Genomic DNA, 17,169 nt, shown 5'->3' with positions numbered 1-17,169 from the left:
AGGCAGTGGCTCTCTGTGACACTGAGGTCAGGTTGGTCTACATAGTAAGTTCCAGGACAGCCAAGGCTACAACTGTACCTTAAATAAATAAATAAATAAATCCACCCACCCCTGTCCCCAAACAGAAAAAAACAACAAAAATAAAATCTAAATTTACTTAATTTTGTGTTGAGGGATTTTAATCCAGCAACATGGCTACTCTGGCTGGACCGCAGACATGACCTTAACGTACACCTTTTAGACCCTCTGGCTGAATATGGACACACCCATAGTACACACCTTTAGTCCCAAACAATAAAGGTAAAATTAGTTGGTAGAAAGAAGCAGCCATGTTTGAAAGTGATTGAGAGGCAGACAAAGTGATGAATCAGAGAAAGATTTGACAGAATAGGATATGAGAAGGAGCCAGAAGATTAGAACACATTGCCGAAGTTATGATGCAGCCAAGCAGAGCAATTTAGTCAGAAGCAGAGAGAAACCAGTTTGAATCAGTCAGCTTGGAGAGGAGTTTGAACCAGAACAGCTGAGTTGAACCAGCCAGCCAACACTCAGAAAGAACTATAAAGGGTGAGCATACTCAACAGTAAGTCTCAGAGGCTGAAAACATTCTAGGCCTAGATTAGACTGTACAGAGGCTACAAGCTCCCTGGACTAGGGCTGAGTTAGCAGATGGAAGGTGTAAGCCTCAGAAAGGACAATTACATCAGGGGAATCAAGTTACTTCTACATCTAATGATACTTTTTGCAACTTTGAGTTATCTTTCGTATTCATTTTATGGCAAGCTGGGCATAGAACCCAGGGCTTTGTGCTTTGTAGGCAAATTACTTTTGCTTTGAGCCATAACCCCATCACAAAGTCTTGTCATGTATATATAAAAGGCCATGCAATGACCACATCTTACTGTGACAGCATCTTGTGAGACTTCAGAGCCAGGACGTTATCTCTACTTCTTGCCCACGACTCAGTGAAAGATCGGGGAGGGTGGGATCCCATGAACTTTTGGTTCCCTGTCCTTTTCCTCCACACATTTCATAACAATTATAGTATTATTGGGAATTAGTTTTTAGTGGCTATATTATTAACAAGAAAGTGGACCCCTCTCTCCATCCCTTTCTTTCTTTTAAAAATTTTATTTATTATTTTTAATTATTTGTATCTGTGTGTGAATTTGTGCTTGTGCATGTGAGTGCAGAGCTCTTAAAGGCCAGAAGAGGGTGCTGGATCCCTGGAGCTGGAGTTACAGACGGTTGTAAGTCAACTGATATAGGTGAACTTTGGTCCACCCAGGTCCTCTGCACAGAAAACAAGTGTCCTTAACCACTGAGCCATCTCTCCAACCTTCCCCTTTATTTTTCTTCTTGAAACAGGGTCCCTATATATACCTTGGCTGGCCTGGAATTTGCTGTACAGTCCAGGCTGCTTCAAACTTGGGGTAATCCTCCTGTTTCTGGCATGTACTCTCATACTTATCTCAAAGGTGAATTTCACCAGGGCAGAGGCCATCCTCTGCTCCTCATCCTATCTCCAAACAACTAGGACAAAGTCTAACACACAGTAGGTGCTCAACAAATATTTGTAAAATGAAAAACATAAGACTTTCAGCTTTTTTTTTTGTTTGTTTGTTTGTTTTTGTTTTTTAAGACAGGGTTTCTCTGCATAGCCTTAGCTCTCCTGGAGCTCACTCTGTAGACTAGCCTGGCCTGGCTTTGAACTTACAGTGATCCTCCTGCTTCTGCCTCCCAAGCGCTGGCCTTGTGTACCACCACCACCAGGCTGTGAACTCGCTCTTGCTGGTGGCTAACACCGACCGCGGTGTTCACACTGATCTGCTCAGGAGTCGGTTGCTGCCCCATGTTATAGATGGGAAGCTAAGGCACGGAGGTTAAACACCAGGGCAAAGGCAAGGCCGCTAAGCAACTGGGAGTCTAGCGCAGTTTGGTGAAGTACGGGCTTGGGTTATTCTCCTTGGTGAGGCGTCCTCACCTACTTTATTTATTGCCAGGGACAGCCCAGCCTCTTTCTCATTCCCTCCCTTCCACCTAAGTACCATGTCTTTAACCACCAGTGGGGAAACTCCCAGGTGGAAGCACGGGGAATTCCTGGGATGATGGAGACTCAAGACGTTTGCAGGAGCTGGGAACTCTTTAGTGCCTGCCTGGCTCAGAGGAGGGAATCTTCCAAAGCACAAGCAGCCGAGGGCAAAGATCATTTTGCAGGTAGGTGGCCCCTCAGGAGGAGAGGGGTACAGTGACCACACCGCACCATCCTCTTTGGATCACATCTGTGGGACCCCTCAAAATCTGTGGGCTGGGCCTGGGTACCGGAGAATAGCTAAAGGCTAGGACAGGAGGGGAGGCTGGCCTTAGCCTCCAACTCTGAACCTTTGGTTCCACCTAGTGGCCTCTGCCATTCCAGCTGTCCTAATCGTGCCCTTTTAAGCATTTGAAGAAGCATGCGCACGCGCATGCCTGTGTACATCGACCAGAGGTGGGGCGTCCTGCTCCATCACTCTGCCTTATTCCTTTGAGACAAGATCTCTCAGTGAACCTGGCGCTAGCCCTCCAAATTCTCCTATCTCGGTCCCCTAGAACTGGCGTTATTGGAATATGCAGCTACACCGGTTTTTTTTGTTTTTGTTTAAGATTTATTTATTGTGGGGTGTGGTAGTGCACACCTTTAATCCCAGCACTAAGGAGGCAGAGGCAGGTGGCTCTCAGTGAGTTCAAGCCCAGCCTGGTCTACAAAGTGAGTCCAGGACAGTCAGGGCTCAGTTACACAGAGAAACCTTGTCTAGAACCTCTTCCTTATGAAATATTTATTAGCTGGGTGGTGGTGGTGCAGGTCTTTTATCCCAGCACCCAGGAGGCAGAGGCAGGTGGATCTCCGAGTTTGAGGCCAGCCTAATGCAGAGTGAGTTCCAGGACAGGACAGCCTGGGCTACACAGAGAAACACTGACTGGAAAAACCTAAATAAATAAATAAATACATAAACAAATGAAAGACTTTATTTATTTACTCTGTGTATATGAATACTCACATGCATGTATGTCTGTGTGCGCATGTATGTGTGCCACATGTGTGCCTGCTGAATCCCCTGGAACTGGGGTTACAGGTGGCTGTGAGCCACTATGTGGGCTCGGGGAATTAAACCCAGGTCCTTTGCGAGAGCAACAGTGTTCTTAACCATTGAGCCACCTTTCTAGTCCCCAACACACCGGGCTTTGTATGTGGTGCTGGGACTGGAACTCACGCTCATGCTCGTGAGCGCTCTTAACGAGCTGTCTCGCAGTTCCTCAAGGTTCGCTGAGTGTCTAGGACGTGCAAGCACAATATGAAGGAGGGTGGGTTATGTGTGTGAGGATGAAAGCAAAGCAGAGGCCTAAGAGTTGCTTCCTTCGGCCCTGTGCTAAGATCTAGAGCAGTGGTCCTCAGCCTTCCCAACGCTGCGGCCCTTGAATACACTTCCTCATGCTACTTTGTGACTGTAATTTAGCTACTGTTATGAATTGTAATGTAAATAGCTGTGTTTGGCTGGTGGCCGTAGGTGACCCTCCCTCCCCCCAGTGAAAGGGTCATTTGAGCCACAGGTTGAGAACCACTGATGTAAATAGTTCTGGCAGCTGCCTGGGAAGCAACCGAGGATCCCACAGTAGATGCGATTGCTGAGTCTGTTGCCTCAGGACTTGACCTCTCAGGTCTTCAGGTTGTGCTTCTGAAAAGTAAGAGGATCCGTTTACATCATCTCTGAGCTCTTCACTGCTAGAGCTCTGCAAACCACAAACGAACATGTGAGGGTTTGAGGGCTGGAGTCAGGTAAACCTTCCTTTGGGCCTCTGCAGTTGCTCACTAGCTGTGTGTCCACGAGCAAGCTTCTTTCTCTTTCTCTCTGAGCCTCTAGAATGAAGTAAAGACTAGTTAGTAATTATGAGTGTTTAGGACAGAAGCTAGTACTCAGGGAAGGCTCAGTACACACGATGATGGCCCCTCTTGACCCAGCTAGCTACAGCATGAGGCAGAAAGAAGGTGGAGGATTGCAAGGACTGCAGCTTAATGTGCTTGGAGTTGGAGAGACAAAAAGGCCAGAGTGGGTCTGAGACAGGTCCTTGCAGAGGTTCTCCGAGAGGATTAGAAGAGCCTGGTTCTGAGCACAGAGGGGCATGCAGTGCTCAGGGCGGAGTCTTGGCACTTTTTTAAAAGTTTCCCGAGGACACAGGATGTGGGTCCCAGCTTCCTTTCTCTGATGACATAGTTTGGGTCGTGGTGGTGATGAAGCTGTTTCTGGCTGATCTGCCAGACTTTAGACAGCCCTCTGGCAGCTCCTCAAGACTCCTCAGCAAAGGATGGACACTCTATCTCTTTCTGTCTCCTCCTCCTTGTTTTTCTCCTGAAACCCTTACTTTTACACAGCGTGTCAGGACCTACTGGGTAGGGTGGCAAGGTTCCTGGTCAGGAAGTCTTCTGGGAAGACTGCTTCTAGATTGACAGTCTTGGTGGGAGTACTCAGTTAACGTTTGCCAGGGGGCTGTGTAAATAGCTCCCAGCCAGCCCTGTCTCCTGTTTGCTTTGGCTGTTCTCCTTAGCTCCAGAAACCACCTCCCTGGATCTCCATCCCAGTGACCCCTGGCATACAGATCTCCACCTGTATACAGTGGAGTCTAGTACCCTTTCTCCTAACTGTGTCCTACAGAGATGGATGGACAGAGTCCCTTCACTCAGCCTTGCTCTGGCCCACACTCCCTACAGCCTGACCCCTCAGTGCTGCTGGCTCTCCTGGAAACAATGCACCTCTACACCTTTGTTGCTGCTTATGTTGTCAGGAGCCCACTGCCCATCCTGGACCCCTCTATAGTAACTTGGCCAACTCAATTCTTCTTTGTGTGACAATATGTAGTATTTTTCCCTTGTCCCTGGGATAACATCTTTTTGTTTGTTTGTTTTTGAGATAGTTTCTCTGTATAGCCTTGGCTGTCCTGGAACTCACCCTGTAGATGAGGCTGGCCATAAACTGCACCTTATTGTCGTTTGGCAGGAATGCTCCCTACTTTCACAGCCCCTGCCATTGTGTGTGCTGTATTTTCTGCCTGGAGAAAATACAGGACCCTTTAAGGCTTTTCAAAAGCCTTCTTGCACTGGAGAACTTCCAACCTTCCAGACGGCTCCAGGCTCCTCCGACTCTCCCTTGCACCTCTACCCTGCCTTTCACAGCATCTGTCATGTTGAGGTGTAATAATTGGTTTATTTAGAAATAAATATTTATTTCCTTTCTGCATTGAATGGTCCTGGTCTTTTGCACTTTTGACTACACTTTCATGATTTTTTTTTTTTTTCTGAGACAGGGTTTCTCTGTTTTAGCCCTGGCTGTCCTGGAACTTGCTCTGTAGACCAGGCGAGCCTTGAACTCACAGAGATCCACCTGCCTCTGCCTCCCCGAGTGCTAGGATTAAAGGCATGTACCGTCACTGCCTGGTCCACCTTCATGATTTTATTTTATTTTTTGTTTATATTTTATTGTGGTTCCAGTGCTGGGGATGGAACCCAGGGCCTCAAACATGCTAGGTAAATATTACCACTAAGTCACACCCTCATCCTAGAGTGTGGAGTTTAAAATTTGCTTGTTTCTGCTTTCCTTTTGGAGTTTGTGTGGCTAGGAGGCAAGGACTGGGCTCTTGCCTGTTGAGATCAGCATTGAGTTAAAAGGCTATGGAGTCAGATTCATGTTTTGAGCCTGGTTCTACCTTGTGTCAGCTACGTAGTCACTAACGTTACCACAAACCTCATATTTTGAATCGAGGAAATGGATCACAATAGCACTCCCCTCCCCAAACACATTAAGAACCATCAAGAACCCAGATGATGGACAGTGGTGGCACACACCTTTAATCCCAGCACCCAGGAGGCAGAGGCAGGTGAATCTCGGAGTTCAAGGCTAGCTTGGTTTAGAGAGTGGGTTCCAGGGCAGCCAGGGCTACACAGAGAAACCCTGCCCCCTCAAACAAAACAGAACAGCTGAGTGGCACACCTAACTAAGCATCTAATACTTGCAACAAATATTATAACTCGAGTTTTGATCTTGGCAATTGTTTTAGAACCAAAAATATCCAAGATCTTACTATGTAGCCCAAGCTGACCTTGAACTCTGTCCTCCTGCCTTAACCATCCAAGGTTCTGGGATTATAGGCAGTAGCCACCATACCTGGCCTATCATTTTCTTTTGAATGTAGGAATTGCCTTAGAATTGGGAGACCTTTGTTCCAGTTATAGTCTGCCTCTACATCACTTAGCAAACCTCACTTCCCTGGTCTCAGTGATTGGAGCAGGTCCCACTGAGGGCTGTTCATTCTGTCCTGCTGTGGTCTTAGAGCCTAAGAAGGGGTGTGGTGGAGAATGTGATGTATGAAGGCAACACAGACTGCTTTAGTGTCCAGCAGAGGGCCCTGGCCAGACTATGGCCAACAGGATGGGAGGAAGGGCCAGCTATTCCAGACGCCTGACTGGAGGCGGACCCAGCTGCCAGCTGCCTCTCTTAATTCTACTCAGCCCTTAGGTCCTTTGCCCTCACCTCTCTGAGGCAGCTGCGCCCTGCTCTCCCGGCCATGAGGTGTCTGTGGCCCCTGGCTATCTCTCTTGCTGTAGTGTTGGCTGTGGGGCTGAGTGAGGTCCCTGGGACTGCCACCTTGTCTTTGGGTGGACACAGAGCCAAGGTCCAGGAGCAGCGGAGTCGACCCCGAAGAGACACCAAGGACGAGGGGCCCAAGGAGGTACAACACTATGTACCTGAGGAGTGGGCTGAGTACCCCAGGCCCATCCATCCTTCTGGCCTGCAGCCCACCACACCTTTGGTGGCAGCTAGCCCTAACCCAGACAAGGATGGAGCCACCCGAGGTAGTGGACAAGAGCTGAGGGCCAACCTGACTGGGACACCAAGTCAAAGGCTGCAGATTCAGAACCCCCTGTATCCGGTAACTGAGAGCTCCTACAGTGCCTACGCGATCATGCTCCTGGCGCTGGTGGTGTTTGCTGTGGGCATCGTAGGCAATCTGTCCGTCATGTGCATTGTGTGGCACAGCTACTACTTGAAGAGTGCCTGGAACTCTATCCTTGCCAGCCTGGCTCTCTGGGATTTCCTGGTCCTCTTCTTCTGCCTCCCAATTGTCATCTTCAACGAGATCACCAAGCAGAGGCTCCTCGGGGATGTTTCTTGCCGGGCTGTGCCCTTCATGGAGGTGAGTATGTCTTTCTATAGCCCACTTGTAGGCCTGATGCTCAGGGACAGGGCTCCAGTCTCTGCAGAAACCCTGAGAGCAGATCTGTGGGTGTGTATAATCCCAGCACTCTGTCGTTCCCACTCAAGTATTTTTCTCTGTGTCATTGGGGAAGGAGACAAACTCAGTATTGACTCCTGGTAGCTCTCAGGAAAGCACGTCAGGCCAGGTGAACAGGCAGATGTGCAAGACCACTGGCTTGAGACCAACTTGCTTTTCTGCTTTAGGAGTAACGGCACAGAGGACTCACCCTTTTCTCTAGATTCTGAGCTGTCTGTCTCTGATGGTTCCACCCTCCAACCCGCTAACCCCTTCCCCAATCACTTTCTCATTTGGGATCTTATTTTGTTTTTTGTTTTATTTTGTTTTGTTTTGAGACATGTTTTCTCTGTGTGTAGCCCTGGCTGTCCTGGAACTCACTCTGTTGACCAGGTTGGCTTCAAACTCACAAATATCCACCTGTTGAGTACTGGGCTAAAAGGGGTGTGTTGCAACCTTCTGGCGTGGTTCCTCTTTCTAACCCTTCTGAACCTGACAACCTAGCAGTACCCGAGGAGGACCCTAGTTTGCTACCAACACCCCAGGTTGAGTCATTGTTCACTCAAACACTAGGACAGGCTCTTCTTCCCTTTCTGAATGAGACTATTGTCACCTTCAAGGTCATTTCCTTTACTCTCCTAAGGCCTCCCTGAAAGGCAAGCCCCACTTCTGGGTACTTATAGAAACACTAGGTTTAGCTCTGACACTGTATGTTCCTTGTCACTGGACAAGTCGCATCTCTTCCCTGTTTCCTTAGCTAGCAAGCATGGAGGGTAGACCAGATGGACCTTCTAGCTGGCCTGCTCTACAGTTCTTTTTTTTAAAAACTTTTTCCCTTATTATTATTATTTATTACAATTTATTCACCTTTTATTCCAGCTGTAGCCCCCTCCCTCATCTCCTCCCAGTCCCACTCTCCCTCTCACTCGCCCCCACCCCCATGTCTCTCCTTTAGTCCACTGATAGGAGAAGTCTTCCTCCCCTACTATCTGACCCTACCCTATCAGGTCTCATAAAGACTGTCTGGATCCTCCTTCTTTGTGGCCTAGTAAGTCCACCTCACTAGGGGGGAGGTGATGAAAGCCTGCTCTACCATTCTAAAATGTAGCACTGAATCCCCTGAGTGGGGATTTCCATGTAAACACGTGGGTAAGAATGACTGTGTAGCCCACAAGAAGACAGCTTAATCAAATTATTGCACGTATCTACCCACGTGTGAAGGCTGGTTTTGTTTTGTTTTTTTTTTTTTTGTGATAGCACAAAACAGTAAGCAACTTTCTTTTATTTTTATTCTTTATTTCTTGTTTTTAAAATTTCTCTCTCTCTCTCTTTTCTTTTGGTTTTCTGAGACAGGGTTTCTCTGTGTAGTCTTGGGTGTCCTCACTTTGTAGAACAGGCTGGGCTAGAACTCACAGAGATTCTCCTGCCTCTGCCTCCCTAAGTGCTAGGGCCATAGGCATATTTAAAAACACATTTAAAAATAAATAAATCTTGGCTATAGTGGGGATAATGAGGGGAACAAGGACCTCTGCTTGAGCTGGAATTAGGATCAGGCGTTTGACACAGGTCAAATCCTCAGTATGCTGTATGTGAGTGATTATTTCAAGCTTAGTCACTGTGTGAGGCTTAGCAGTTGAAACGATTCTTCCCTGTACCTCTAACCCATGGAGACCACCTATTTGGTGATCCAAAGGTCTCCCAGCTTAAGAGTGACTCTACAATTCAACATGACCTTTGCATCTTGTTGTTTGATGGACCATCTCGTTATGTGGCCCTTCTCTGTCTGGAACTCACTGAGTGAAGCCCAGGCTAGCCTCAAACTCACTGAGGCCCACCTGTCTCTGTCTCCTGAGTGATAGCATTAAAAATGTGAGCCACCATGTCTGATTTTGGTTTTTACATCTTACCTGTCATCTGGTACTCACTGCCAGGTGAGCTAAGTGGTTAGGCACACAAACTGTGTGTGTGTGTGTTGTGTTGTTTTGTTTTAAATAGGAACTCACCAGGTAGTGCTGGGTGGCCTGGAACTTACCATGTAAACCAGGTTGGCCTCATGATATCTTCCTGCCTCCATCTCCTGAGTTTGGGAATAAGTGCACCACTCTGCTGGGCCAGCACACTGCTTTGGAATTGGACAGATTATATTAGAAACTGGGCTCTTTGACCACTGCTGGCCAAGGGATCTTGGTAAGTTATTTAGCCTGCCCAAACCTTAGAGTTCTCATCTGGGATGATAACTGTCCGAATGAGTTGGGGATAAACCCAGGACTTCACACATGTTAAACACGTATACTTCAAGTCCCAAAGCTTTTTGCTATTGTTGCTGTTGTTTTGAGGTAGGGTCTTCCACTAACCCTGGCTGACCTGGTAGCCCAGACTCAAACTAATGGCAGGCTTCTATCTCTAAAGCACTGGGACTGTAGGAGTGTGCCATTATGCCAAGCCAACTATCTATCTATCTATCTATCTATCTATCTATCTATCTATCTATCTATCATCTATCTATCTATCTATCTATCTATCTATCTATCTATCTATCATCTATCTATCTATTTATCTATCTATCTTGGCAATACTTGGGGTTGAACCCAGAGCTTTTCACAAAGCATTCTCCTGCTGGCTATATCTCCAGCCTCAGTGTCCTCCCCCACTTTAAGCAGTGGGGATTGAACTCAAGGTCTTATATGTGCTAGGTCAGTACCTCACCTCACTCCCACTACTGAGCTATATATACTTCAGTTCTCTTCTTACTAATTTTGAAACAGGTTCTGACAAAGCTGCTCAGGCTGGACTTGAACTCACTCTGCAGTGTAGGTGGGCCTTGAAATTTTGAGTCTTTTGCCTTAGCCACCCAATTAGGTGAGGTTTTGTAGGGCTGAATAGCCATGTTCAGCAGCCAACCCTTATTTATTATTTTTGTCATTAATTTTATTTTTAGATAGGATCTTATGTAACCTGGGCTGGCCTCAAATTTGCTATGTTGCCAAAGATGACCTTGAACTCCTAATTGTCCAGTCTTAGTTTCCCCAGTGCTGGGATGACAGGCATGAGCCATCACACTCAGTTTAACCCCAAATTTTCCTTCCTTCCTTCCCTCCTTCCTTCCTTCCTTCCTTCCTTCCTTCCTTCCTTCCTTCCTCCCATTGCTCCCACTGGGCCAAAATTCACTATGAAATGGAGGATGACCTTGACCAAAAGATCCTCCTCCTTCTACCTTCAGAGTGCTAGGATTACAGGCCTGTGTCACTCACTAGCCTTGGATAGTCCCAGTTCTTGAAGGATTAAGATGAGCATTGTCCATGGAGCACTTAGAGTTAATTTAGGCTATGGTGGTTTAAGGAGAAGAGGGGAGAAGGCAAATACTCTGGAGCTCTTGCATGTGGCCTTAAGCTTCTGCGTTGCCCAGAACTCTCCTGTAGGGAAGACCCCAGGCTGGCCCCTTGTACAAGACAGAGAGAGAATGCTGTTTTGCTGGAGGCTGCGGGCTGCTCCTCTATAGGCCTGGGCTCCCCTGCCAAGAGAGGGGGTTGGGGTTCTTACAAAGGACACTTAGTGGCAGTGCAAATAAGCCAGGATTGTGTTGCCCCAGCCAGAGAGGGGAAGAATTGAAGCAAGAGGCGGAGGGGGCACAAACCCCCAGTGAGGCCGGCAGCTCGCAGCTCAGGAGGCCTCTCCTTTCAGGCTAGTTGGCACTTCCTTCCCTGTGCTCTGGCTTCTTCCTCTTGGCTCAATGGGCGATTTTCCTATGTGCTGCTGGATGAACAGAGCGTGGAGATGGTGGGCACAGGGTGCTCTCCAGGGGCTGCTCCCCATGATGTTGGACTGCTTAGGACAACGGCGAGCAGGGTGAAAACACCTGAGATCTGGCCGCGTTTCCTGGCACTTCACTCAATGGTCTCACATAAGAAGGTGTAAGAAGGAGAATGACCTGCAAAAATAAATTAAAAAAAATAATTTGTTCATTCACTCTTCTCTGCCCTCCCCCCCCCAAGAGACAGGGTTTCTCTGCATAGCCTTGGCTGTCCTGGAACTCACTCTGTAGACCAGGCTGGCCTTGAACCCAGAGATCCACCTGTCTCTGCCTCTCGAGAGCTGAGATTAAAGGCGTATGCTACCACCGCCTTCATTATTTCAGTGCCCTTTCATTCTTTCCCTCCCTCCTTTCTTTCCGTCCTTCCGTTTTGAGACAGAGTCTCAGATATCCCAGGCTAGCCTTGAACTTTTTGTATGGCCAAGGTTGGCCTTGTACTCCTGATCCTCTTGTCTCTGTCTCTCAAGTTCTAGAATTACAAGCACACACCATCACACCCAGCCTAAGCCCAGGGTTTCTATGTCTTTGTCATGGCTCTTCCTTAGTGTCTGAGGGACATGCGGGTCTGTGGGAGGCAGGTTTAGCTTGCCCTAACTTGGGAAGTAGTTACCTCATTTTTACCTCCCTCGGTTAAAACCTCCCTCAGTTTTACCATTCATCAGCTGTGTGATTGTGGACGAGAAACTTTTTCCGCCTATGCTTACATTTCTTCTGTATGATGGGTGATTGGAGTGCTGGGATTACAAGTGTGGACTGACACTGCACAGGGACACAACTGAGAATTCATCATGTATAGGGAATGCCCAAAGGGTAGAAAAGCTTCACTGATAGCAGCTTTTCTCACTGCTACTCTGTTCCTGTGCAACTCACATTCCTCTTCAGCCTGAAGCAGGTCTTCTTTGCCCCAATAAATGTTCAACTGAGCACCTTGTCTTCTCTCTTCTACATCCTTGTTCACAGGTCTCCTCCCTGGGAGTCACAACCTTTAGTCTCTGTGCCCTGGGTATAGACCGCTTCCATGTGGCCACCAGCACCCTTCCAAAGGTGAGGCCCATTGAGCGGTGCCAATCAATCCTGGCTAAACTGGCTGTCATCTGGGTGGGCTCCATGATGCTGGCTGTGCCGGAACTCCTGCTGTGGCAGCTGTCACAGGAGCCTGCTTCCACCATGGGAACTGTAGATTCATGTATCATGAAGCCTTCATCCAACCTGCCTGAATCCCTCTACTCACTGGTGATGACGTACCAGAATGCTCGCATGTGGTGGTATTTCGGTTGCTACTTCTGTCTGCCCATTCTCTTCACTGTCACCTGTCAGCTGGTGACATGGCGGGTGCGGGGCCCACCAGGCAGGAAGCCTGAGTGTAGGGCAGGCAAGCATGAGCAGTGTGAGAGCCAGCTCAACAGCACTGTGGTGGGCCTGACTGTGGTCTACGCTTTCTGTACGCTCCCTGAGAACATCTGCAATATTGTGGTGGCCTACCTCTCCACTGAGCTCACTCGACAGACCCTGGACATCCTGGGCCTCATCAACCAGTTCTCCACCTTCTTCAAGGGAGCCATTACCCCCGTGCTCCTCCTGTGCATCTGCAGGCCACTGGGCCAGGCCTTTCTGGATTGCTGCTGCTGCTGCTGCTGTGAGGAGTGTGGTGGGGCCTCAGACTCCTCGGCCACAGTCAGCGTGGACAGCAAGCTTAAGACCGAAGTGTCCTCCTCCATCTACTTCCACAAGCCCAGGGAGTCACCCCCGCTCCTGCCCCTGGGCACACCTTGCTGAGTCTATGGGGGCACGGGAGTGGGTGCCGAGCAGGTAGGCAGGGGAACAGGTGGGCAGGGGAGCAGGTGCTGAGCAGGTGGGTAGGGTTGCCATCCGAAATCAAGACAGTCTGCTGATTCTTTCCCACAGGTCTCACTTCGACCTCTCATCTTGCTGTTTAGAGATGGAGAGATGGACTTGGCTCATTTTGTCAGAGTTTGAGCCTTTCAAAGCCCCAAGTGCCAACAACGCCATTCTTTTGCTCTGAGGGACCTGCCAGCCTGGTCCTTCCCATTTGCAGGTGGAGATCTGTGTAGGTCATCAGAGTTGGAATCTTAATCTGGGCTTCCCAGAGCCAAGGCTCGGCCCCTGGTCTTGGAATGTGACTATAGGTTGGCTAAGCCCCTCTAAGCATCAATTCTCTAATCACACTTGGACCCCCATTCTGGACCAGGGACTTCTGCGGGGGGGGGGGGCAACCTAACCAGGGTCAATACTCCATTCCCTAAGATGGGTCTGTCTTAGCCCTGGATGTCCCTTCCCTTTTCCCAGAGGGTTCTGCCTTCTGTCTTCCACTCTCTGAGGTACCTGAGTTGCATTGCCCAACCCCTGCCTCCTGTTAGGTGCTCTCCTGTAGAAGGCCATTCTGGAAAAACAATAAAGTAGGTACCACAAGCCTGTGCCCACTGAACTTCTTGTTCATGAATGACAGTGCCTCGACATGTGGCTGAGCCTTTTCTGGTGCTGCGCAGTCCCCTTAGCCTGGGCCCAGAGTTGTTCTGCCATGGGGGAGAGGTTCCAAGAATGTTACAGCTTTTATAGGACAAGGAGAAGAGGCTTTGGGAACAAGGGACTAAACCCTTATCCAGAGCTAAACCCAGATGCCCCTGGGAAGTCAGCCCACTTGTCTCTGGAGCTCCCCCTCCCCCACCTCCATTCACCCTCTCCACAAAGCCCCCATTTGAGGAAGTCCAGAGGCCTTCCTTTCGTGAGCCACAGAGCTTCTCGGCCTCCCTCACTCTAACAGTGGCTCTTGTTCAGTTTCTTAGAATGGACTGTTTGGCTCTTAGATGGCCCAGCTGCCTGCCCCCATGGCCCCCACTGCCCCCGCCATATCACCCTTCCCAGCAGGGTTCCAGTATGCTCTAGCAGAGCCACTAGCTTCTACTGGTTCCTGCCCTTGAAGTCATTTCCTTCAGTACCCCTGAGGTGCTTCCAGAAGACCCCTCCTCTGCTGGGCTGTCAGCCAGAAACCAAGCTCAGCCTGGACCACTAGCCATCCTCTCGCAAATGCCCAGCTTTCTCTGGATCCACCTTCAGCTGGAGCTCAGGTCTGGCTGAAGACTCTTGCTCATCAGGCCAACCTAGAACCTCTACCAGCACAGGTCTTCAAGGGCATAGGGTCATGAGCAGCCCAGCTCCAATCTTCTTTCCTTAGTCACCCTGGGCCTTGGCCCTCCCAGTGCCCAAGTCTCCCTCCCTAGCACTTAGAATCTGAACAGCCTTGTTCTCCATCCCTGGCATCCCCCCTGCCCCGCCCCCACCCCCGGGGGGCCAGTGATGCTGGCCAAGAGAGAGGGAGGCTGTTGCTAAGTGATGGAGCTGCCATACGCACACCCTTTGTGCTGGAGAATGACACCCACCCACTTCTCGGCAGACCTGTTGCTACAGTGACCAGTCTCCAGCTTTGTCTTTAGGAACTTCGTGTGGGGGTAGCGCACAGGGAGCAGAGGTGGGTCCATGTCTCAGAACAGAGCTGGCAAGGGTGTGCTTTCTTCACCCCCATCCCCACCCCAGTCCTGCGAGCTCCTCAGGGAGGAGGAAGTAGGCCGGGTGAACTGAGGTGAAGTCAGGGCCAGGGGGAGGACTGAGGATGGAAGCTGAGGGGGGGGGGGTGGCTTCAGCGCATCCTGTTTGGTGGCCTCTTCCACAAAGGGCACACTCTGGACCTCCCTCCTGCCCGCTGGCTGGCCCAGAGCTGGAAGGGGAGAGATGGTGGCTCCTAGACCCCACTCTGCTGCCACCTTCCAAGCCTGCCAACGTGAATGGCTTGCAAAGCTAGCCAGCAGGCCAGCCAGCCTTGGGAAAGTGCCACTGTCCCTCCAGCTGGAGCCAGCTAGGGAACAATGTGGGATTTGTTGCTCAGGGGTCCCAGACTTTGGTGGGGGGTGGCAGTGGATTTGAGCTGTGATGCTCGGAAAGAGATGCTGTCATTCACAGTAGGGGACCTGTCCCCAGAGACTGATGCCAGGGGTGGGGTATCCTGACATTCGCCATGGGTTATCTTCATTCTGTCTCAGCTCTACCCTGGGTCCTGAGTTTACCTTCTTGAAATTCAGCCTCAGCTTCCCACTCTGGGAAATGGACAATCTCTCCTTCACGGAGGCCTATGGTCATTAAGTGAGGCCAGAGTGTTAGGGAGGGGAGTGGCTCAGTGGTAAACTGTTTGCCTCGCATGTTCAAGGCAGCTCCATTGTTAGAAAGGGGGTTGGGATATGGTGGGTTAAGCATCTGGTGGGTGTAGCATAAGACTCTATGCCTTGGAATTCAAATCTCTAGCGATATGGAGTAGACTTGGCTAGGTATGTTTTAATACTCTTTTTTATCATTTTTAATTATGTGTGTGTATGTGTATCTGTACAGGATTGTTGCATGGGTACAGTGCCTGCAGACATCAGAAGTGTTAGATCCTTTTGGAGCAACCTGACATGGGTCCTAGGAACCAAACCTGTATCCTCTGAAGGAGCAATATATGCTCTTAAACTCTGAGCCACCTCTCCAGACCCTCGGCCAGGTACTGACCCATCCAGTTTTGGCATCAGAGGACCCAAACATGATGGTTTATATACATGCTAGACATGGTTTGTTCCACAGCCAAGGAACAGGTTGCTTAGGCCCAGCTTCATACCTGTTGCTTGAATTCTCTGTGCAGGGCATGTGTTTTGCATGTACTGATGATTGTCTCATTTTCTCTCATCTGGAGAACAGAGGACCGAGAGGCAGCTCAGCGTTGAAACATTTCCTCTTCCAGATACAGGCACAGGTGACACCCAGTGCCATGCAGTGAGCGGGGCCGGAGACACTGCCTGGGCCTAGAACCCTTCTCAACCGAGGGGCCCCTCTTACACTTGTAAAGGGTTGGGAAGCTGAGAATCAGTTAGCTGGTAGCAAACTCCATCCAAGTTTTCCTCAAACCTTTTTTCCTCACGCAGTCAATGGAAGGCAGGGTCTGGTCTATTGCCTGACAGATCAGCGCCCTGCCATTGAGCTAAATCCCTTTCTTCAAATTCCCCCAGAAAGAGGAAATCCCCTTCAAGGCTGGGTATATTCATGGCTGGATGGTGGTCTAGCCCAAGTCAGACTAAGGACAAATGTGGCTGCTTCTAGCCCGGGCATGGTGGCACACACCTCTCACCCCAGCACTTGGGGAGGCAGAGGCAGGCGGATCTCTGTGAGTTCCAAGCCAGTCTGGTCTACAAAGTGAGTCCAGGACAGCCAAGGCTACACAGAGAAACCCTGTCTCAAAAAACAAAACCAACCAACCAGCCAAACAAACAAAAGTGGCTGCTTCTTCCTGCAAAGGCAGGGTGGAAAGAGGTTGGGGCTTTTTACAGGGGACTATTCCAGTCTGTGTTGGCCACGCTGAAGGGGAAGGCTGGACAACAGTGGGTGGGAGTCCAAGAGACGGGGTTAGTATAAACTAGACACCCTGGGTTCTGGCTGAATCGAGAAGGGCCCACAGGCACTCAGGTTGTAGGCTCAGGCTAGACAGGCAGGGTAGGAATTCTTTTCACAGAGTAATGGTTGGGCCCTTTCCAGGAGACCAGTAGCACGGACACTAAGAGTAACAAAGGACGACCTGCAGACCCAGCACACCCTTGGAGAACATTTGATTTCTTCCTGGCGAGGACTGGCAGTGGGGAGGTGGAGGCAGAATTCTGGTTCTGGCTCAGCTTTGGCCACAGGGAGGAACAAGCAGGCGTGGCATGGAGAGGGGCCTCGGACTGAAGCGGCTGTGAAGAAACAGCGATTCATGGCCCAGGTCTGGGCAACTCCTCTAATAGACCTGTTTAATGCCACTTGGCAGCTGCCAGCCTACATGGGACTGAGGGGAATGAGCAGCAGGCAACACAGGGCCCAGACACACGTGTGGGAGGCTGTTTTGTGACAGGCCATTGTATCTCCAGTGTGAGCACGAGTTCCCTGTGGGTGTGGCTACCCTGTGTGAGGGGGTGCTGGCGTCCCTGCGGGTCTGCTGGCCAGGGACATCCATGGAAAACAACTGGCACCACACACACCCC

The 17,169-nt window shown here is 49.8% G+C and overlaps 1 protein-coding gene across 2 annotated transcripts; it reads left to right on the top strand.

Moving 5' to 3' along the window:
• Positions 1–6,417: 6,417 nt before the first annotated feature.
• On the top strand, positions 6,418–13,543 carry Gpr37l1 (G protein-coupled receptor 37 like 1). 2 transcript variants are annotated; one of them, XM_021636625.2, is made up of 3 exons: positions 6,418–7,224; positions 12,074–12,922; positions 13,019–13,543. In XM_021636625.2, the coding sequence occupies exons 1-2, from the start codon at positions 6,595–6,597 to the stop codon at positions 12,887–12,889; spliced, it is 1,446 nt and encodes a 481-aa protein (XP_021492300.1). In that variant the 5' UTR covers positions 6,418–6,594; the 3' UTR covers positions 12,890–12,922; positions 13,019–13,543. The 2 variants fall into 2 exon arrangements, with proteins under 2 accessions (XP_021492300.1, XP_021492301.1); XM_021636626.2 differs by having other exon boundaries at positions 12,998–13,543.
• Positions 13,544–17,169: the final 3,626 nt, after the last annotated feature.

Source organism: Meriones unguiculatus, chromosome 11 (genome assembly GCF_030254825.1).
Source record: "Meriones unguiculatus strain TT.TT164.6M chromosome 11, Bangor_MerUng_6.1, whole genome shotgun sequence".
Lineage (NCBI taxonomy): Eukaryota > Metazoa > Chordata > Mammalia > Rodentia > Muridae > Meriones > Meriones unguiculatus.
This window is presented reverse-complemented; position numbering and strand designations above follow the sequence as displayed.

Coding starts and splice junctions, on each gene's coding strand:
- Gpr37l1 (XM_021636625.2), top strand. CDS start 6,595: ATGAGGTGTCTGTGGCCCCTGGCTATCTCTCTTGCTGTAGTGTTGGCT. Junction 7,225..12,073: donor GGGCTGTGCCCTTCATGGAG/GTGAGTATGTCT, acceptor CCTTGTTCACAG/GTCTCCTCCCTGGGAGTCAC.